The sequence below is a fragment of the Schistocerca gregaria genome, chromosome 5, assembly GCF_023897955.1.
Source record: "Schistocerca gregaria isolate iqSchGreg1 chromosome 5, iqSchGreg1.2, whole genome shotgun sequence".
Classification (NCBI taxonomy): Eukaryota; Metazoa; Arthropoda; class Insecta; order Orthoptera; family Acrididae; genus Schistocerca; species Schistocerca gregaria.
The window spans coordinates 596,671,910-596,696,445 of record NC_064924.1 but is presented as its reverse complement, the minus strand read 5'-3'; the positions used below and the strand labels follow the sequence as shown (position 1 = coordinate 596,696,445).

Below are 24,536 nucleotides of genomic sequence, written 5' to 3'. Positions count from 1 at the left end.
AGCAGATATTGACTCAGATCACAACATAGTAGTGCTCAAGAGTAGGCCGAAGTTCTTGAGATTGATTAGTAAAGCGGAATCAACACGCCAAGAAGTAGGATACGGAAGTACTAAGGGATGCCGAGACGCGCTTGAAGTTCTCTAACAGCTACAGACACTGTAATAAGGAATATCTCAATAGGCAGTACAGTTGAAGAGGAACGGACATCTCTAGAAAGGTCAATTACAGAAGTTGGAAAGAATAACATAGGTACAAAGATGGTAGCTCCGAAGAAACTATGAGTAACAGAGGAGATACTTCAGTTGATAGATGAAAGAAGAAAGTACAAGAAACGTTCAGGGAAGTTCAGGAATACAGAAACGCAAGTCATCTAGTAATGAAATAAATAAGAAATACAGGGAAGCTAAGACGAAATTACAGCATAAAAGATGTGAAGAAATCGAAAAAGAAATGATTTAGGAAAGACTGACTCAACATATAGCAAAGTCAAAACAAACTTTGATGACATTAAAAGCAAGGGTGGTAGCATAAAGGATGAAATGGGAATTCCCCTGTCAAATGCAGAGGAGAGGGCGGATAGATCGAGTGAGTACATTGAACGTCTCTATCAGGAGGAAGATTTGTCTGACGTGATAGAAGAAGAAACCGGGCTCGATTTAGAAGAGATAGGCGACCCAGTATTGGAATCTGGATTTAAGGGAGTGTTGGAGTACGTCAGATCAAATAAGGCAAAAGGGGTGGACAGAATTCCATCAAATTGTGTAAAATCATTGGGGGAAGTTGTATCAAAACAACTCTTCACGTTGGTGTGTAGAATGCAAGAATTATCGCAAAATCAGCTGAACAGCTCATCTATTCAAGTTGCTATCAAGTACAATATACAGGGGAATGGAAAAGAAAGTTGAGAATATGCTAGAAGACGATCAGTGGGGCTATTTTTTTTTATTAAATAAGGAAAAGGGGCACACGAGAGGCAATTCTGACGGTGCAGTTGAAAACAAGACTAAAGAAAAATCAATACACGTTCACTGGATTCGTTGACCTGGAAAAAGCGTTCGACAACATAAAATGTTGTAACATGTTCCAAATTCTGAGAAAAATTGGGGTAAGCTACTGGGAGATACGAGTGATAAACAATATGTAGAAGAGGCAAGAGGGGATAATAAGAGTGGCCCGACAAGAACGAAGCGCTCCCATTAAAAGGGGGGTAAGACAGGTTTGTATCCTTTCCCCCGAACTGCTCAATCTGTACATTGAAGATGGTATGATGGAAATAAAAGAAAGGTTTAGGAGTGAAAATTCAATGTGAGAGGAACAATAATGCGATTTGCTTATGGTATTGCTATCCTGAGTGTAAGTGTAGAAGAATTACAGAAGTTCTGAATGGAATGAACAATCTAAAGAGTTGAGATTATGGATTGAGAGTAAATCGAAGAAAGACGAAGGTAATGAGAAGTAGCAGAAATGAGAACAGCGAGAGACTTAAAAACACGATTGATAGTCACAAAGTAGATGAACTTGATGAATTCTGTTATCTAGGAAGCAGAATAGCCCATACGGAGGCCCAAGGACACCTAAAGCACACAAGCACTGGCAAAAAGTTTATTTCCGGCCAATATAAGTCTACTAGTATCAAATATCAGTCTTAATTTCAGAGGAAATTACTCAGAATGTACGTTTGGAGCACAGCATTGTATGGTAGTGAAACATAGGTTGTAGGAAAACTGGAACAGAAGAGAACTGGAGCATGTCAGATGTGATGCTACAAATTAATGTTGAAAATGAGGTGGAGTCATAAGGTAAGGAATGAGGTGGATCTGCACAGAATAGGAAAGGAAAGAAATATGTTGAAAACACTGACTATGAAAAGGGGTAGGATGATAGGACATCAGTTAAGTTATGAGGGAATGACTTCCATGGTACTAGAAACATCTGTAGAGGGCAAAGCTGTTAAGTAAGGCAGACATTGGGTTACATCCAGCAAATATTTGTGGACGTAGGTTGGAAGTGCTGCTCTAAGACGAGGAGGTTAGCACAGGAGAGGAAGTCGTGGCGTGCCGGATAAAACTAAAAAGTTTTATATGCCTGTCAGGATCGTGGAAGTCAGGTAGTGATGTTACGTGAAATAACGTGGCACCGAATATTAAGCTGTCACAAATAATGTAACGCACAGTTAATATGTATAACATGTTGTGCTGATATCCCAGCATACAATACCACACATACTAGCGTATGCTGGAACATCAGCACAGCATGTTGCGTGCTTTATATGTGTTTTATTTTATTTGTGACACGCTAACGTTCCCTGCTACGTTTATTTTATGCTACATCACTGAATCCAGAATGAGATTTTCACTCTGCAGCGGAGTGTGCGCTGATATGAAACTTCCTGGCAGATTAAAACTGTGTGCCCGACCGAGACTCGAACTCGGGACCTTTGCCTTTCGCGGGCAAGTGCTCTACCATCTGAGCTACCGAAGCACGACTCACGTCCGGTACTCACAGCTTTACTTCTGCCAGTATCCGTCTCCTACCTTCCAAACTTTACAGAAGCTCTTCTGCGAACCTTGCAGAACTAGCACTCCTTTCAGGAGTAAAGTTTGGAAGGTAGGAGACGGATACTGGCAGAAGTAAAGCTGTGAGTACCGGACGTGAGTCGTGCTTCGGTAGCTCAGATGGTAGAGCACTTGCCCGCGAAAGGCAAAGGTCCCGAGTTCGAGTCTCGGTCGGGCACACAGTTTTAATCTACCAGGAAGTTTTACATCACTGAATGTCTTTTAGCACTGTATCAAGCATGTACATCTAATAGTGTCAGACGATACGATGATAACGTACATCTGTCGAAACTCATCATTCTAATACATAGAATTGCTAACAAACTTGCCTACTCGGTCTTCAAGAATAATACTGTAACTTTTGTTGTTTGTTCTTGATTTTAATATTCTTTATCATCTTTAATTGTAACCCCACTTTTCCTACTTTCTTTTTCGCCTGTGGTTATAAACTAGTCTTCAATGACGACAGTGTAAGAGTGTAAGTAGGCTGTTTAGGTTTTTATATTGGTAACGCCACGTAGCGCTCTGTATGAAATTTACTGGCTGTGCTGTGTGCAGTCTGTGGCTAGTTTGCATTGTTGTCTGCCATTGTAGTGTTGGGCAGCTGGATGTTAACAGCGCGTAGCGTTACGCAGTTGGAGTTGAGCCGCCAGCAGTGGTGGATGTGGGGAAGTAAGATGGCGGATTTTCGATAATGGATAATCTGGAGGTGTGTCCATCAGAAACAGTACATTTGTAAGAATGGATGTCATGAACTGCTTTATATATTATGACTATTAAGGTAAATACATTGTTTGTTCTCTATTAAAATCTTTCATTTGCTAACTATGCCTATCAGTAGTTAGTGCCTTCCGTAGTTTGAATCTTTTATTTAGCTGGCAGTAGTGGCGCTCGGTGTATTGCAGTAGTTCGAGTAACAAAGATTTTTGAGAGATAAGTGATTTTTGAAAGGTATAGGTTAATATTAGTCAGGGCCATTCTTTTGTAGGTATTTTTGAAAGTCAGATTGCGTTGCGCTAAAAAAATATTGTGTGTTCAAATGGGGACGTTTCATATGTCGACTGCACACAGCACAGCCAGTGATTTTCATACAGAGCGCTACGTGGCGTTACCAGTACAAAAACCTAAACAGCCTACTTACATATCCCCCATGCTCCCGACAAAAAAAAATTTACAAATTGTTTTGGGCAGTGGCCAATAATGATTTGATAAAATTTTTCATAATTACAATAACAAAGATATGAAATGCACACACATATTGATACAATGTTGGTCAAAAGCTAAAATTTTCTCACAGTCCATAAAAACAGTCTTGATCATTAATCACAGTAAAATTGTTGTGTTTTCTTTTCCCTCAAAGTCTGAGCAGTAAAAGAAGATGTACACGGAAGTAGTGGATTTCCATGCAGTCTTGAAGAAGTAGTGTTGTCCTTCCAACGGAAAGACAGTGCTGACTTTTGACATGCAGACAAGTAATGGTCCACAACAGAGCAAACGAACAGCAGAGTCAGTCGAAGTTTTGAAGAGTCACAGAGTAGACCCACTGTAGTCCTGGTAGAGATTATGGTATTGTGTGTCAGTTTAAGCACAGTCATGTATAATTGTTCAAAAGGGGACGTTTCAAGAGATCCACGGTCATTTACTCAAATATAATAAAATATCTGTTGACACAGGTGGCGACCAAGAACCGATATACCTGCGCCGAGTGCGCCTGTTGTGTGTTATTGTAGTCAGATGCAGTTCAGGAATGAGTGGAGTCGTGATGTCAATATCGTTCTGACTGAGAAGGTATTGGATTGAAGGGTAACTTGCGCAGATTCTTAAAAAGGCATGGGAAGATATTTTAGTATATTTTACTTGTGTCGAACACAGCCGTGAGCAGAAGTGTATGACAGTGGTAGAGGGTATCACCATTTGTGTTTAATGAGGGTATATAATTTCACTGAGTGCAAACTTTCACTTCCTTGGTTAATGCAACATCTCTGTTCTCTACATATAGGAATATTGAACAGCCAAAATACGACTGAAATAAACCGATTATCCGTTATCTAATATAGAGGTCAGGCTGCCTCGTTACTGGACCGCTAGCAAAACCATAACCGGGAGCGTTTCAGCCTGCAAGCAAACATATGGTGCATGCAGAGTATACCTCGTTCTACTGCTAGTCCTATACGTTACTGTCCCACTGGCAGGTGAAGCGAGCGAAAACTACTGTCTGTATGTTTTCGTAAGAGCCCTGATTGTGCTTCTGTGTTCACGCTCCTTACGGCAGTTGTATTTTGGAGACAGTAGGATTGATATGTAAATTGTTGCAAACTCTTGTTCTCTAAGCTGTTCTGAACTATTTCGTGAAAAGACCTTCTTTTCTCTAGGATTTCCCTTTTGAGTTCACTTTGCACTTGTTAAATACGCCTGTAGATTCTACCCAGCGGTAACATACCTAATATCACGCCTGTGAATTGTTTCAAAGTCCTCCTTTAATCTGCCTGTTGGGCACCCCAAGCAGCCGAGCAGTAACCAAGGAAGGTTCACACAAGTGTTCTACCACCTATATAAATCAGTTACCTTTCCTACAATTCTCCCAACATGTCGAACTTGTTACTTCACCTTCCCTACACACGACCATTCGTGATACGTAGGATTTTTAATGTATATAGAGAACTAGAGCAGTTAATAGGATGCTTTCGGATGTTCTGCCGAATTTTTGCACAAAATAGAAACACCAACTAGGAAGAACACCCGGACGTATACTATGCATGAAATATCACAACTGGAGCAGCCGTCTGTCACTTCTTGGACAGTGTCCTAACAATCTGTCTTCCGATGAACACACGCCATCCAGGACAACTTATGGGTTCTATAATTTAATATGTGAATTTCCCAATCTATTCCATACGTTCGGAACTTCCTTAAAAGTCTTCATTGCGGCACTGTAGCAAACGCTTTCCGGAAGTCTACGTATATGGAGTCTACTGGCCGCTCTTCATTCATAGTTCTCAGGTTATAAGAGGAAAATAAGGGACAATTGCGGTTAACACGAGCGATGCTTTCTAGGAGGGGCGTTCGATAAGTAACGCCACACTTTTTTTCTGGAAGCAGGTTAGTTTTATTCAGCATTCCAATACACCATTTTATCCTTCACACTTTTAGCTACAGAACCCTATATTTTAACACAACCTGCGTTCATTGCGATGGCCATACCCCACCTCACTGAACACTGAGAGGGTATCCCGTATGATGCCACGCTATTGGTCGACGTCTTGCTGCATCAGTAACCTCCTCAACGTCCACCCACTGCTTCCCATGGAGTGCATCATCCATTGGGCTAAACAGGGGGAAATCTACTGTTAGGTGGCGATTAACCCAACGGGCACACACAACTCTAAGTATCTCAACTGGTGGACGATTGTCTCATCACTAGAAACAGACAGGTCCAGTATACAAGCGAGATGCTTTACTTTGATCCATCGATCGCCTCCATGCATAATGTCCGCTCCTTTCAAGATTGCAGGAGTAACGGTAGACTGGCAAGATGGAAATCGAACAGTTGTGCGCGACATTGCTGCGATGATGACAGACGCCTAACCCAACGACTCACCGTGGTTTTGTTCACTGCCAGGCCTCCCTACACGTTTTGCAAGAGCTTATGAATGTCTCTCTCCCACTACATTCTGCCAGTTGAGGCTTGTCTCCCCAACTGACCCTCGTCTTGAGCGGAATCGCGACGAACACGGAACTTAGCGCACACCATTCCACAATGGTGGTTTCGACGGACATGCTACCTGACACACATTACTAATTCTCTTAAGAACGTCTACCAGTGTTTCTCCTTTGGCAGCCAAGAACACAATAACAGCACGTTATCCTATTCGGATGCGTATGATAACAACATCGCCATAGTTCACGCAGCCGCATTTAGTGCACGCACGTCGGAAAGACACAATGCCACACGAGTCCCTGTAACACCAAAGCTCTAATGCTGTACTGATTTATTTTGCTTTTGTTTCATTTAATGTTACATTGCTGAGCTTCTGTAAATGTGTTTGTTTGAATCAATAACACAAAATTGTATACTCCTTTCTATGTAAGAACTTTGATGTTGTGGCTTGATTCTGTGCAAAGTAGTGTATCTGTCATATAAATTCCTTGTCCCATTTGGAAGGAACAAAACTTACTGTATATAATTGTAATTTAGTGTGAATAATTTTTGGTATAAATGCCAATATGTGCAATTATTCCGTTTTATTGAATGAATTTGTTTGCTATTATGTAAACTGCTGATCCTCACTTAGGGTTCTTAGTTAGTTTGTATGTAAAAGGTGTTGTGCTTCCCCTAGAGGACGGAACTGTGTAGAGCGCGCAAATTGTGGTTGGTCTAGGTAGAAAAGGTGGAACACGAGTCGGGGACGAGCCACCAGTCGGGACGAGCTACCAGTCAGGGACGAACTACCAAGCTGTCACTGCCATGTAAGTGTTGCATATTCTGCTGGTCCCGAGAGAGGCTTTTTCTGCTACTTTCCAATGCCTCGGATGGATGGATAAATAGCTGGAACTATTCAGGAATTTGTATCTATCATCCCCACAAAGAAATGAGAGAGTCCAGCAGTTCTACCTGCAAATCCACCTACCAACATGCAGTTGCCACCACATTGCGCAATCACTGTATCGGAATGCTATAATAATGTGCAGTGAAGGATCAGCTCATCGGATGTTTTAGTGTGCACAAATATAAGGTAACTTATAACTGAATTTGTGTACCTACCTTGATTTTTTCCTTATCAAAACACCTCTCAGATTCCTCTCCGTTTGAACTAAAGTGATTACCGAGTGTCCCTACTGGAATAATATTAAAGACCAGTGTTTTTGCTAATTAATGCCTCTTGAACATAGTAAAAAGAAAGTTAAAGTTAATGATGCTTGATGAAAGTAATTTTCCTAATAAAACTGCTTATTAATGTGTTGTTGCCAACTTCAAATTAGAAGTGCTTAAGACTGAGGCTTATAAAGTTTTCCTTAGTAAATGCTCACATTACTGCCTGTTGTAAATCGCAGAAGATGAGTCAGTATCTTACATATATGTTAATTTTGTGTCTCAATGTAGTAAAAGTGGAAAACTGCAGTGTGGAACATTATATACTAATGTTTGCTAAGTCTTTGTCTCTTGTTTACTGGATGCGGATATTAATAATATAACAGGATCCACAGTTTGCCGATTGTGTTAATGCTAGGTAACAAGTAATGGGAAGACCACAGATTATGAAAAACATTATTTCTTTATTCAAATGATAATGAGAAGCAACCTGTTAGTGGATTCCAATTAACTTTCATTTTAAATAGTAAAGTATTTAACTGAGAGAGACTTCACCTATATACAATTAATGATTCTGCAGTGAATAGTAATAATAACGTTATAAAGACCATTCAGTTTGTCTTTGTGTAAGCCCTGAAAGTAGTAGTGTGTTTCGGTATCTGTTATAATTTTGCAAATAGTTTGTGCTGCTCTAACTGTTAGTTTCAATCCTACCTTAACATATGCATGTGTCAAGAGTTCACTGCACTCGTGTGTGACAAAGTATAGGTTGTGTTTATCCATTAAAGTTACTAATAACTATTTTCTTGAACGAGAATGTTAATCATTCTCTTGCCTAGTTAGGCTGGCGACCGTTTTCTTTACCCGTTAAACAGTGCAAATGGGCAAAATTTTGTTTGTTACTGTTCAAATATTTCCTAACCTCCGTTAGGTACAACACGGTCAACACAACAAAATTCCTCCCAGAGAGTAACACTGCTCTGTTGCGTTGTACCATAATTGCTTTAATAAAATAGTTTTATCACACAACCTGCTTCCAGCTTTAAGGTTATGGTACAGCGGTAGCGGACAGTAGTGTTATAACCCTTTCGTACGAGTCTACCTCAATTGAACTCGCGCCACGTTGCATATACACTGCAGCAGCGCCCTCGAAGGTAAACTTTGTGATCGGCCCGTATATGATTCATTCGTTTTCAAAGCTCTGTACATGTACCAAAATATTACATGTACAAGTGTGATTGATGCATGAACAGAACAGTAATCACAACAAGTTTAAATTTTCCACTCTGAGAATGTCACATAACACTCGTCCACGTGGTAGTCAAGTTTTATCCATAGCTTGGGGGGGGGGGGGGGGGGGGACAAGAAAGGAGCCTTCACGAAGAGTATTTGAATGCAATACACATACTCGGGCGTCCCCTGGGCGGTTGTATACCGACTGATACTTTCACTCCAGTAGAAACATGACAATCCTACAGAACAGGACCTTATCAGGACCAGCACTGACGATTATCTCTGTAAATATTGAAGGCCTATCTGCATGCAAAGAACGTCTACTACAAGACCTCTGTCAGAAAGAGAAACGTGACGTCCTGTGTCTACAAGAAACTCACAGACATAGCACACTCAAAAGACCCAGGATAAACGGCATGTGACTAGTAGCTGAAAGGTCACACCGACAGTACGGCAGCGCAATCTTTACCAGGACAAACATACACATCCTTTCAAGCAGTATAAACGACATCAATGATACTGAAGTGCTAACCATTGAACTTAGTGCCTGCACTGTTACATCAGTGTACAAACCACCAACTGTGGACTTTTCCAGCTCCAACGTAAACAATTTTAAGAAAGACAGAATTAATTTTGTAATCGGTGATTTCAACAGCCACAGTACGCAGTGGGGCTACCAAGAAGACGACGACAATGGCACGGCTGTGATCTGCTGGGCCGAGCTAAACAACCTAAAACTAATACATGACTATAAACTGCCTCCTTCCTGCAACAGTGGCGGGTGGGGGAGAGGTTTTAACCCGGACCTCATCTTCGTTAGCCATCAAGTAATGTCCCAATGCTCAAAAGGAGTTTGCTGATCAATACCAAACCCCCAGCACCGTCCAATAATGTGCCAGATCACATCTGTTGTTAAACCCTATAGCGTACCTTTTCGCCGTAGGTACAATTTGAAGAAAGCAGAATGGTCAACCTTTCAAAACCTCATGGAAGATTCTGTAAACAACCTACCACCTGAACCAAGATTCTATGACAATTTCGTGAAGGAGGTGCAGTGGTGCTCCAAGCAATCGATCCCTAGAAGATGCAGAAGCAATTATGTTGAAGGCCTTACGCCAGAATTAGAGGACCAGTTGCAGCAATACCTGACACTGTTTGACGCAAACCCTCTATCCGCGGAAACTATCACTGCGGGCGATCAGCTAACCGAGTCACTAGCTAAAACCAGGAGAGAGAAATGGCTGAAGACATTAGAGGAACTGGACATGAAAAGGAGCAGTCAGAAAGCCTGGACACTCCTCAAACGTCTCAACAATGACCCGACTTTGTCTCCAGGTCATGCTCCCGTCACAGCCGACCAAATAGTCCACCAGCATCTCAAGAATGGGAAGCCCGACACCAAAATCAGGAAGTCGGAGACGAAAATAGACAGGATTGAACACCAAGAAAATTCAACTCTGACCACCCCTCTCACAATGGCAGATCTGGACAAAGCCATAGCGACATGCAAGCTAAGGAAGGCCCCGGGCCTGGACGGGATTTTTGTTAAAAAGATTAAACACTTTGGTTCCAACGTTAAACAATGGATACTGAAACTGTTTAATAATTGCATGGAAACATGTCAGATTCCCACAATCTGGAGGAAGGCTAAAGTTATTGCCATTTTAAAACCAGGCAAAAATGCTGATGACCCCAGAAATTTTCGACCCGTATCACTTCTCTGCCATATCTTTAAAAGAATACTCCAGGATCGCCTCTCCAGTGCAATAGAACCCTACCTAATCCCCCAACAAGCAAGTTTCCGCCCAGGGAAAAGCACTACATCTCAGGTAATTAACCTCACGCAGCTGATTGAAGACGGCTATGAGAACCGGAAAATAACCTGTGTCGCCTTTATAGATTTGACAGCCGCATATGACACCGTCAACTTACGTCTGTTAATGAAGAAGCTGTATGCCATTACCAGGGACTTTAAATTCACATCCACAGTTAGAAGTCTGTTAGAAAACCGTACGTTCTCTGTGGAATTCCAAGAGATGCATAGCAGGTGGCGGGACCAGAAAAATGGTCTCCCTCAGGGCAGCGTACTGGCACCCTTACTTTTTAACATATACACCAATGATCAACCACTGCCAGCTCGCACGGAAAACTATGTCTACGCCGATGACCGTGTTATGGCCGTACAGGGTGACTTCTTTGAGGGTGTTGAGACAAAGCTCACGGATGCGCTAGACATGCTCTGTCAATACTACGCCGACACTCAACTCAAGCCGAACCCTAGCAAAACACAAGCTTGAACCTTCCATCTCCGTAACAAGCAGGCATCCCGTACGCTGCGTGTCTTCTGGAAGGACACTCCTCGAACACTGTGTTAACCCCAAATACCTAGGAGTAACCCTAGACAGGGCTCTGACGTATAAACAGCACTGTATTAACACCAAAATGAAGGTGAGCGGCAGAAATAATATTCTTGGGAAAATAACGAACTCCTCCTGGGGCGCAAAGCCAGAGGTAGTGAGGACCACAGCACTGTCAGTTTGCTTCCCAGCAGGCGAATATGCAAGCAGTGTCTGGTACAACTCTACCCTCGCTAAACAGGTCGACATTGTTCTGAACGAAACCTGCATGCTCGGCACTGGATGTCTGAAACCGACGCCAACAGACAAGCTCTACCATCTTGATGGGATTGCACATCCTGCAGTGAGAAGAGAAGCAGTAGCCTATTATGAAAGAGCGAGGGACGAGATGGCAGAGAGCCACCTCCTCCACAAAACTCAGCCAGCCACCAAACGCTTGAAATCTAGACGCAGTTTTCTCAGAGCAACCGAAGATTTTAGCGACCAACCTGGATCTAGTGTGGAGAGATGGAAGCGGTCGGGAGAAGGGCACTGGATGGAACCAAAGGAAGAATTGGCACCAGGTTACGATGAGGACTGGGTGGTCTGGACATCACTAAACAGGCTACGCACCAACACTGCACGGTCAAGAGATAACCTTCTGCAGTGGGAATATTCTACTACATCTAATCTCTGCGACTGTGGAGAGGTGCAAACGACCCAGCACATGTATAACTGACCTAAATGTCCTTCACACTGCACTTTAGAGGATCTGATGTTGGCAACCTCAAATGCTGTCGACGTAGCCCGCTTAGGGGCCAAATGCCTATAACGTATTGTTTCTGTGCACACATATTTGTATATATATTTATATATATTTTCATATGCCTGTAATTAATTTTTTTTCTGTGTGCTATTCATTTTTTTATATTCCTTTATCCATGGTGCTTCTGACACGAATAAAAAAAATCCATACCTTACTTAGTGTCAGTGATTATCACACCAGCATTGCGTTCTCTGAGATGTTACAGTGATATTGGCAATGGGGGTACATAAAACACGATCCTTAATGTATCTCCAAAGGACAAAATAACAAGGTCTTAAGTCATCTGAATTGTTTTGCCTTAACCATTTAGACCGTTCGAGCATCTTTCTAGGATCGACCCAAATCTCCATACGTCCCAGTGCATCTACATCTATATCTACGTGATTACTCTGCTATTCATAATAACGTGCCTGACTGAGGGTTCAGTGAACCACCTTTAAGCTGTCTCTCTACCGTTCCACTCTCAAATGGCACGCGGGAAAAAAAGCGCACTTAAGGTTTTCTGTGGGAGCCCTGATGTCTCTTACTTTATGGTGGTGATCATTTATCCCTATGTAGGAGGAGAAAAATAGTCATTGAAATTTCATGAGATCCACTGGCAACGAAAATCGCCTTAGTTTAAATGACTGCCACTCTAATTCAAGTATCATGTCTGTGACACTATCTCCCCTATTTCACGATAATACAAAACGAGTTGTGTTTCTTCGTACTTATTCGATGCCATCCTTCAGTCTGACCTGATTCGGATCCCACACCAGACAGCAATACTAAAAATAGGGCGGACAAGCGTGGTGTAAGCAGTATCTTTCGTAGACCTGTTCCCCCTACAAATGTTCTGCCAATGAATCGCAATCTTTGGTTGGCCCTACCCTCAACATTATCTATGCGATCGTTGCGGTTTAGGTTATTTGTAATTGTAATCCCTAAGTTTTTATTGGAACTTACAGCCTTCAGATTTGTGTCACTTATCGCGTAAGCGAAATTTAGCTGATTTCTTTTAGTACTCATGCCGGTAACTTCACACATTTTTCTTTATTCAGGGCCGATTGCCAATTTTCGCAGCTTACAGATATCTTATCTAAATCATTTTGCAAGTCGCTTTGATCATCTGATGACTTTAAAAGACGGCAAATGACAACAACTTCTACAAACAATCTCAGACGGCTACTCAGATTGTCCCCTATGTCGTCAATATAGATTAGGAACAATGGAGGGTCTATAACATTCATTTGAGGAATGCCGGATATTACTTCTGTTTTACTCGATGACTTTCCGTCTATTACTACGAACTGTGACCTTTCTTACATTAAATCACGTATCCAGTGGCACAACTGAGGCGATACTCTGTAGGCACGCAGTTTGGTTAGAAGACGCATGTGAGGAAAGGTGTCAAAAGCCTTCTGGATATCTAAAAATATGGTATCAATTTGACATCCCCTGTCGACAGCAGTTATTACTTCATGATCGTAAAGAGCTAATTGTGTTTCGCAGGAACGAAATTTTCTGAATCAGTGTTGACTATGTGTCAATAAATCGTTTTCTTCGAGGTATTTAATAATGTTTAAATACAGTATATGTTTCAACACCCTACTGCAAATCGACGTTACTGATATTGGCCTGTAATTCAGAGGAATGCTCCTACTTCCCTTTTTGGGTACCGGTGTGACTTAAGCAATTTTCCAGTGCATAGGTAAGGATATTTCTGTGAGTGAGTGGTTGTAAATAACTGCTAAATATGACGCTATTTTATCAGCATACTCTGAGAGGTACCTGGCTGGTATACAATCTGCTTCCCATAGTGCTTGGAGCGCACCTTCGCTAAAGACGTCATTCTGAAGGCTATGTTTATCGCCACCACCTATTGGACTTCAAAAACTATAGGGGTGAAGCGGGGTTATTTTACCATGGCCCACAGTAAATTCTACGTTTCTTCAACCGAAGCTGTCCGACATAAAAATGTTTTGCGATACAAATTGAACGCTGCTCCAAACTCTAATTTCAAGATTGAAATTTTTTCAATGTGGGAAATCTGTTGTGTTCGAACATAGAATACACTCAGCAGTTCTGCAAGACACGGACGTGACGGACGTCGGTTTACAATTCTGAGGGTCTGCCTGTGCCCACCTGTATCACCATGAAGAGGGCCAGCCGGCGCGACCAGAGGTCCCGCCGTCTAACCACGGCCCGCGCCTCGGCGGATTCGGCCGCCATGGCAGTGACACGAGCGTCCAGGGCTTCCACGAAGCGCACGATCTGTGTCCGTCGTAGCAGGATGACCAGCAGTTTGTAGCTGGTGGTTACGAATGCACACAGCAGGCACATATCCTCCGTCGCGGCTTTCATGTCGCCCGCGAAGTGCACCAGTCCAGCTGCCTCAGGCAGCAAGATGTGCCACGAGGGGGCGACCATGACCGCGGTGAACAAGCGATACAGTAGGCCAGCAGGTGTCAGCCAGTGGCGAGCGCTTGCTGGCGGCCAGAGACCCGCCATGTTGAGCAGGCGCACACACAGCGACAGCGACGTGTAGAGTGCCATGCCAGTCTGCAACCAAAAACACCAACAATACGTAGCACTAGTAATACCAATATTAAACTTTTAAAAACTGAGGCTACAGAAGAACGTCTCTAGAAGAGCGTAGCGTTCCAAAATGGGCACTAGTCACCTCCATTTTCAAGAAGTGACGTCCAACAGATGTGCAGAACTATAAATCTATATCTCTAACGTCGATCATCTGTAGAATTTTGGAATACGTATTATGTTCCAGTATAATGACTTTCTGGAGACTATAAATCCACTCTGTTGGAATCAGCATGGGTTTAGAAAAAGACGATCGTGTCAAACCCAGCTTGCGTTGTTCGTCCACGAGACTCAGAGGGCCATAGACACGGGTTCCCAGGTAGATGCCCTGTTTCTTAACTTCCGCAAGGCGTTCGATATAGTTCCCCACAGTCGTTTAATGAGCAAAGTAAGAGAATATGGACTACCAGACCAATTGTGTGATTGAATTGAAGAGTTCATAGATAACAGAACGCAGCATGTCATTCCCAATGGAAAGAAGTCTTCCGAAGTAAGAGTGATTTCAGATGTGCCGCAGGGGAGTGTCGTAGGACCGTTGCTGTTCACATTATACATAAATGACCTTCTGGATAACATTGGAAGTTCACAGAGGCTTTCTGGGGATGATTCTGTAGTATATCGAGAGGTTGTAACAAAGCAAAATTGTACTGAAATTCATAAGGATCTGTAACGAATTGACGCATGCTGCAGGGAATGGCAGTTGACTCTCAATGTAGACAAGTGTAATGTGCTGCGAATACATGGAAAGAAAGATCTTTTATCATTTAGCTACAGTATAGCCGGTCAGCAACTGGAAGCAGTTAATTCCATAAATTATCTGGGAGTAGGCATTAGGAGTGATTTAAAATGGAATGATCATATAAAGCTGACCGTCGGTAGAGCAGATGCCATCTGAGATTCATTGGAAGAATCATAAGGAAACGCAATCCGAAAACAAAGGACATAGGTTACAGTACACTTGTTTGCCCACTGCTTGAATACTGCTCACTGGTGTGGGATCCGTACCAGATAGGGTTGATAGAAGAGATAGAAAAGGTCCAACGGAGAGCAGCGCGCTTCTCTACAGGATCATTTAGTAATCGCGAAAGCGTTACGGAGATGATAGATAAACTCCAGTGGAAGACTCTGCAGGAGAGACGCTCAGTAGCTCGGTATGGGCTTTTGTTAAAGTTTCGCGAAAATACCTTCACTGAAGGGTCAAGCAGTATACTGCTCCCTCCTACATATATCTCGCGAAGAGACCGTGAGGATAAAACCAGAGAGATTAAAGCCACACAGAGGCATACCGACAATCTTTCGTTCCACGAACAATGCGTGACTGAAATAGAAGGGATAACCGATTGAAGTACTCAAAGTACCCTGCGCCATCCACCGTCAGGTAGCTTGCGGAGTATGCATGGAGATGTAGATGTAGAACTAGTGGGTACATATTATACCAATATACAAATAATTAATAGAATTTGTGAGACAAGAAACTGTGGCACATCTTTCTAAGAGAGTATTGATAGGACATTTCCTGAGGTATCTTTATAAAGGAGGGAAAGTACTGTGGAAAATGTTCGGAGGCAAACCACAGCTTGAATACAGAAATAGATTAAAATGGAAGTAAAGTGTGAAAAGTCCTGCACAAGGCAAACTAGCGCTGAAAGATGCAAAAAGCAAAAAAGGCAGGAACGAGGACGACAAGAAAAGTCACTAGATGTTGAGAGCACAATAAAATAGTTGAATTAATGTTACTACCAAGAAAAGATTCTAATGGATGAATGGTCCAGTTTTGACTTAGTATTCGTTTTGGTTAACACATATCAAACTGATTTATAACATTAATTTTGTGCTAACTTATGATGCAAATCATCAGTAAATGATGCAACATACTGAACTCCTTTCGGTCGTATTTAAATAATTCCTCCATAGTGTTCGTTATCAATATGTCAGTAATATTTTGATTTTGCTGGCGCTATAGCGCAGTACTAATATTGCTGTAATAAAAGTGTTCAGATTACCAATATGTGCTACATGTTCATGTGTGGTACTGAAATATTATTGTTTAACTTTCTGTTGAGCCTGGGCCCAATAGTTTGCCACTCCTCGACGACACGTCCTTCACCATCTCACTTAGTTTCAGTGATCTACAAATTTACTTTATTTCTTAACCCTAGTAACTATTTCAGTGTCTAGCATCTTGTATTTACTGCAATTCTAATAATATCGAAAAAATTTAATCGCTTACCTGAAGAGCGACATATCCTACTTGTGATTGAGTAATTTCTCTCTGCTTCATTTACTTCAAATGATGTTCCACTTCATCTAATTCTTGACTTGACACATAGTCTGCAGCACGATTACTTATCATTTGCTTTTAATTTCTTCCCACTGCATGCAGTTCATGAAACGCATAGGCAACTGCACGTTCAACCCAACGTAATTCTTGTTTCAACGCACCGCCAAGAGAATGATTACGTGTTTCATAAGACAATGTGAACGGTTTTCCATAATTTGCTAATACATATACTAGACTAGGTGTCAACAATTATTTCAGTTTCCTTAACACGCCGTGGCATTCTGACATGCAATAGGATTATGCAGCATATTTCCTCTGTTCGTAAACGGTCGGGATATTCCTGCAAATTCTTTGACGACTTTTTGTAGTATATTTCTAACCCTAAAAATAAGTGTAAATCCTTCTCCTCTTGAGGCATTCAGACACTCAGTACAGCCTTCACTCATTTAGAATATGTTAATAGCCCATCACAACAATTAGATTCAGTGAACTAGAAGTTACCTGTAAGTACCTTTCCATTTCATAAAGAAACGTAAAGGAACTGTTTTAAATCTCTAACCTAGATGTGAAACCATAACCTAAGTGTAAAAAAGGGCAAATTATGTCACATTTCAGGACATGCTGTTTGACACATCACGTGGGAATCCCCGGAAAAATACGTCAGAAGCCCATCTTTGTAGATGGGCGTTATTCGAATCACCGCTTGACATTAATTCATGTATATTGAAATTCAGTTTCTATACTCTGTCCATAAATCGTTCAGTGGATTCAACACATCATTTAACTGTTTCCCATAATACCTACAGCTATTTTCCTTCTATAATTCTGTAATAAGTCTTTTTATACCAAATTTAACTTTTGAACATTGCACACCTCTTCATAATACATTATGTAAGACTTTTCATCTCCAACTAAAGATAAATAAGCCATAAGTAACATCTGTTCCCCCGAGCAACAACCCAGCTTGTCGGCGGTTAACAGTCTGTCAGCTAACGCTAACACATCATCCCCTGTCTTACTTGAAAAAGGTTCGACGGGGCAACTTTCCTGTCTAACCTGGAAAAGGTGCGACTGGGCAACCAGTACTAGTAACTACGATGGGTACCGTTCAAGTGGGTGAGCATCTGTCCTATTTGAGAGCTTCCAACTACGTATCCAAGTCTTTATTATCTGCCGTAATTTGGACAACTCCTACCAGTTAACTCTGAACTGCTTCTACATCTACATCTATATCTACATCTACTCGACTCCTCTGCAATTCACACTTAAGTGCCTGGAAGAGGGATCATCGAACCACTTTTACACTATTTCTTCACCGTTCCACTCTCCAACAGCCAATTGGAAAACGAACACTTAAATATTTCCGTACGAACTGTGATTACTCTCATTTTTATGCAGTGATAATTTATCCCTGTGTAGGTGGTTATCAATAAAATGTTTCCGCGATAGAGGTCAACGTTGGATACTGAAATTTCGTAAAAAGATCTCGCTGCAGCGAATAAGCCATTGCTTTAGTTATTGCAACCCCCAACTCGCTTATCATATCCATGACACTCTCTCCTCTATAAATCGTTAATGCAAAACGAGCTGTCTTTCCTTCCTTTGAACTTTTTCGATGTCATCTCTCAATCTATGCTTTTAAGGACCTCATTCTGCACAGTAGTACGTAACGGAGGACAGACAAGCGTAGTTCAGAAATGGTTCAAATGGCTCTAAGCACTATGGGACTTAACATCTGAGGTCATGAGTCCCCTAGAACTACTTAAACCTAACTAACCTAAGAACATCACACACATCCATGCCCGATGCAGGATTCGAACCTGCAACCGTAGCAGCAGTGCGGTTCCCGACTGAAGCGCCTAGAACCACTCGGCCACAGCGGCCGAGACAAGCGTAGTGCAGGCAGTCTCTTTAGTAGACTTCCTGTATCTGCTAAATACTCTGCCAATAAAATCATCATCACTTATGTAATCGTTCCCATTTACCTTGTTAATCATTTTAATTACTAGGTATTTAGCTGAATTGTCACCCTTCACATTTAAATTTAATAGTTTCCTTTTAGTACTCACGTGGACGAACTCGAACTTTCGTTAGTTAGGGTCGATTACTACCTTTAACACCTTACAAATGGAATTGTCTAAATCACTTTTGTAATGGTTTTATCTTGCAACGACTTTACTAGGGAGTAAATGGCAGTATCATCTGCAATCTCAGACAGTATTTGAGATTGTCTCGGGAACGCCAGAAACTTCTGTTTTACCCGATAACCTTCCGTCAGTTACTCGAACTGTGATCCTTAAAAAAAAAAAAAATTGTTCCAATGGCTCTGAGCACTATGGGACTCAACTGCTGTGGTCATCAGTCGCCTAGAACTTAGAACTACTTAAACCTAACTAGCCTAAGGACATCACACACATCCATGCCCGAGGAAGGATTCGAACCTGCGACCGTAGCAGTCGCACGGTTCCGGACTGAGCGCCTAGAACCGCGAGACCACCGCGGCCGGTTGTGATCCTTCCGACACAAGATCAGATATTCCGTCGCACAACTGAGACGGTACTCGGTAGGCAGGTAATTTTATAGAAAATGTGTGAAAAGTGTGCAGGAATTCTAAATATGTTGAATCAATTTGAGATCCCCTATCGATACCACTCATTACTTCGTGAGGGTAAAGAGCTAGCTGAGTTTGACAAGAACGACATTTTCTGAATCCACGCTGATATTCTGTCAACAGATCATTTTCCTCGAGGTAATTCGCTACGTTTAAACACAGAATATTTTCCGAATCGGCGTCACTGATATGTGACTATACCACACGTGACCGCTCGTAAGTCCTTTGGTGTGACCTGTGAAACCTTTCATCGAGTAAGTGGTTGTATGTGATTATTCACAGAGCTATTTTTTCATCATACTTTCAAGCGACTGTCACTGGTGTGCCGAACTAGCCTTTTTATTATCTGTTACACCGATGATACCTACTCTTACGTTACTCATGCTGGTAGCTGTTGTTGATTCACATTCTGGAATATGTCATTTGTTTGCCTGGGTAAAGTAATTTTGAAAGACTGTGTTCGATGGCACTGTCTCCGGTAACGTGACCCTCACTGTCGTGCAGTTGAGGTATTGACTGTTTTGCCGCTGCAGTACTTCACATATGACCATTATATCATTGGACTTTTTGCCTGATTTGGAGACAAAGCACTGAGATGCGGCATGTAGACACCTGCTGGGAGAGCGACCAGGTAACGTTAGCAGTTTCGCGGGGACGTCGCTATACCAGGCGCCTCTTCGGCAGCAAGGGACTTAGGTGCAGGTTGGACAACAGCGCTGACAGTGGGTCACGACCAAGATGAGCTCCTGTATGGTCTGCGAGTCCGAAAACCTCCTCGCGACGGAGTCGCCTGAGTTCCACCAGGATGGGTCCTCCACTTCTGCTTCAAGACTAGTGATGGCCCTTACAGCCGTAGCTCGTGAACGATGCAGCTTGATGTGGGTGCAGCGAAGTGACCCACGTCGGACTATTGACTAGCGTGGAGCAGATTTTTATGTAGACGGCAGTCGACGATAGAAACTGTTAGGTTAGCATGTTTATAGTAAATGTGCCCAAGTATGTTATGCTGGATCGCCCGTGTGGTCATACAGGACATAGGGGCTATGGCAGCAGGGTGACAGGTCTCGCCATTGGATGATAGGGCTCGCCATTGTGGTTAGGGTTGCCACCTGCACTGTGTAGTAAGGCACTGTGTGATGTTGCTGTTGTGGTCTTCAGTCCAGGGACTGGTTTGATGGAGCTCTCCATGCTACATTATCCGGAGCTAGTTTCATCACCTCTCAGAACGTACTGCAACCTAAATCCTTCTGATTATGTCCCCTGTGCTTGGAAACTCATTTCATATATTGGTAACCTTTACGCGAAAATTGCGTTATTAAAGAAATTATATGATCAACTACATGGTGTCTGGATAATCCCTTTATAAACTTGTTGCACTTATACACTGGAATTAGTACATACCACACTACCGGCCATTAAAATTGCTACACCAAGAAGAAACGCAGATGATAAACGGCTATTCATTGGACAAATATATTATACCAGAACTGACGTGTGATTAGATTTTCACGCAATTTGGGTCATAGACAACCACCTCTGGCCATAATAACGGCCTTGATACGCCTGGGCAATGAGTCAAACACAGCTTGGATGGCTTGTACAGGTACAGCTGGTCATGCAGCTTCAATACGATACCACAGTTCATCACGAGTAGTGACTGTCGTATTGTGACGAGCCAGTTTCTCGGCCACCATTGGCCAGACGTTTTCATTTACTGAGAGATCTGGAGATTGTGCTGGCCAGGGCAGCAGTCGAACATTTTCTGTATTCAAAAAGGCCCTTACAGTACATGTAACCTGTGGTCGTGCATTGTACTGCTGAAATATAGGGTTTTGCAGGGATTGAATGAAGGGAAGAGGCACGGGTCCGTGACCGAGACGTGTAATCAATGGCACCCCATACCATCACGCTGGGTGATACGCCAGTATGGCGATGACGAATACACGCTTCCAACGTGCGTTCAGTGCGATGTCGTCAAACACGGATGTGACCATCATGATGCTGTAAACAACACCTGCATTCATCCGTAAAAATGACGTTTTGCCATTCGTGCGCCCAGGTTCGTCATTGAGTGCACCATTGCAGGCGCTCCTGTCTGTGATGCAGCGTCAAGGGTAACCACAGCAACGGTCTCCGTGCTGATAGTCCATGCTGCTGCAAACGTCGTCGAACTATTGGTGCAGTTGGTTGTTGTCTTGCAAACGTCCCCATCTGCTGACTCAGGGATCGAGACGAACCTGCACGATCCGTTAGAGTCTTGTTGATAAGATGCCTATCATCTTGACTGCTAGTGATACGAGGCCTTTGGGATCCAGCACGGCGTTCCGTATTACCCTCCTGAACCCACTGATTCCATATTCTGCTAACAGTCACTGGATCTCGACCAACGCGAGCAGAAATGTCACGATTCGATAAACCGCAACTGCGATAGGCTACTATCCGACCTTTATCAAAGTCGTAAATGTGATGGTACGCATTTCTCCTCCTTACACGAGGCATCACAACAACTTTTCACCACACAAAGCTGGTCAACTGCTGCTTGTGTGTGAGAAATCGGTTGGAAACTTTCCTCATGTCAGCACGTTGTAGGTGTCACCACCGGTGCCAACCTTGTGTGAGTGTTCTGAAAAGCTAATCATTTGCATATCACAGCACGTTCTTCCTGTCGGTTAAATTTCGCGTCTGTAGCACATCATCTTCGTGGTGTAGCAATTTTAATGTCCAGTAGTGTACTTTCTATCGGAACCCATGGCTAGTGGTTTCAATTCAGATATTTAGCTCACCGACTTTTGCTTGAGTATCTGAATTAGGCGTTATACGTGTGTCAGCCTGAAACTTCCGGTAGAGGTATGCGACCATTATTAATAATGTAACTCACCGGATTTTAGAAAAGCTGAGTAATCCCAAACAAACAGGTAATATTTCTTTTCTGGTGAGTTTATTCCTAATGACATGTTTTGGGGTCTGCCCGTCATCATATTTAATAGTATAAACAATATAAGAAATGATTAGCTATAGATTTAAAAAAAACATCAAATATTAACAAGAAGATTCAACATCGAACTAAGCGTCAGAACCAATACATACTATTTCATAGCAAAAATTGGCCGCATGTTCCTTACTCATACATCCACGAACCAAATATGTGTGACATACGACTCAAACTTGGGAAAGGGGAATGTTGGTTGTGAAAAGGACTACGAAAAACTGCTGCCTCATTGCGTTCGCACTTGCTCGGCAAACCACGCGCTGCAAGAGGCCATCGCCTTACGGCGTTGCTGCTGTACAAATGCTGATATGCTTACTAAAAATTAAAACAGTAACCACTAATAACTAAAAATACATGTTGTGTGCCCGAACATAGGCACATGAAAAAGCCCATTACAGCAGTAAAAAGTACAAGAAAGTACATTACAAAATTGTAGAAAAATATGTTGTCTTGGGAAGACATGACTTGTGGAAGATTACAAAAGGATTTGTTGGATTTACTATTACACTTCTTAGTTAAACATAAAATCTTAAAGCATAAACCACAGGATGGGACAAATGTCTTAAGGTTGTGTCTTGTTTCTGACACTCAGTTTGATGTTGCATCATCTTGTTAACATTTACTGTGGAAAAATGTATAACTAATTATTTGTATACTAGTTACACCAGGAAATTTGATGACGGGCAGAGTCTGTAACATGTTATTTGGAATAAATGGACCAAAAAACAACTAGTACCTGTTTGTCTGAGACTACTCGGTTTTTTAATCTCCAGTTAAAGGAGACAGAGTGCAGTTACTAGGTAACAATTAGAAAAGAACGTAACAAAAGATCCATTCATCACTTAATCACAATTTTTTGTATTAATACTTGAACATTACATGTTTACATTATTCCAAAACAATAAAGAAGCCAGCGTACTGTACGTACAGGTCATCATGTTTAAGTGTTGTTGTAGTTGTTGTGGTCTTCAGTCCTGAGACTTGTTTGATGCAGCTCTCCATGCTACTCTATCCTGTGCAAGCTTCTTCATCTCCCAGTACCTACTGCAACCTACATCCTTCTAAATTTCCTTAGTGTAGTCATCTCTTGGTCTCTTTCTACGATTTTTACCATCCACGGTGCCCTCCAATACTAAATTGGTGATCCCTTGATGCCTCAGAACATGTCCTACCAACCGATCCCTTCTTCTGGTCAAGGTGCGCCACAAACTTCTCTTCTCCCCAATCCTATTCAATACTTCCTCATTAGTTATGTGATCTACCCGTCTAATCTTCTGCATTCTTCTGTAGCACCACATTTCAAAAGCTTCTATTCTTCTCTTGTCCAAACTATTTATCGTCCATGTTTTACTTCCATACATGGCTATCCTCCATACGAATACTTTCAGAAATAACTTCCTGACACTTAAATCTATACCCTATGTTAACAAATTTCCCTTCTTCAGAAACGCTTTCCTTGACATTGCCAGTCTACTTTTTATATCCTCTCTACTTGGACCATCATCAGTTATTTTCCTCCCCAAATAGCAAAACCCCTTTACTACTTTAAGTGTCTCATTTTCTAATGTAATTCCTTCAGCATCACCCGACTTAATTCGACTATATTCCATTATCCTCGTTTTGCTTTTGTTGATGTTCATCTTATATACTCCTTTCAAGACACTATCCATTCCATTCAACTGTTCTTCCAATTCCTTTGCTATCTGACAGAATTACGATGTCATCGGCGAACCTCAAAGTTTTTATTTCTTCTCCATGGATTTTAATACCTACTCCGAATTTTTCTTTAGTTTCCTTTACTGCTTGCTCAAGATACAGATTGAATAACATCGGGGAGAGACTACAACCCTGTCTCACTCCCTTCCCAACCACTGCTTCCCTTTCATGTCCCTCGACTCTTATAACTGCCATCTGGTTTCTGTACAAATTGTAAATAGCCTTTCGCTCCCTGTATTTTACCCCTGCCACTTTCAGAATTTGAAAGAGAGTATTCCAGTCGACATTGTCAAAAGCTTTCTCTAAGTCTAGAAATGTTAGAAACGTAGGTTTGCCCTTCCCTAATCTAGCTTCTAAGATAAGTCGTAGGGTCAGTTTTGCCTCACGTGTTCCAACATTTCTACGGAATCCAAACTGATCTTCCCCGAGGTCGGCTTCTACTAGTTTTTCCTTTCGTCTGTAAAGAATTCGCGTTAGTATTTTCCAGCCGTGACTTACTAAACTGATAGTTCGGTAATTTTCACGTCTGTCAACACCTGCTTCCTTTGGGATTGGAATTATTATATTCTTCTTGGAGTCTGAGAGTATTTCGCCTGTCTCA

General features: G+C 42.1%; 1 protein-coding gene across 1 annotated transcript in view; it reads right to left on the bottom strand.

Moving 5' to 3' along the window:
- LOC126273419 (odorant receptor 83a-like) overlaps nt 1–14,296 on the bottom strand; it is a 103,069-nt gene extending 88,773 nt beyond the window's left edge. Inside the window, exon 1 of the mRNA XM_049976971.1 lies at nt 13,886–14,296. Coding sequence (XP_049832928.1) covers nt 13,886–14,296 — 411 coding nt within the window. The remainder of the gene's footprint in view (nt 1–13,885) is intronic.
- Between the last annotated feature and the right edge of the window lie 10,240 nt (nt 14,297–24,536).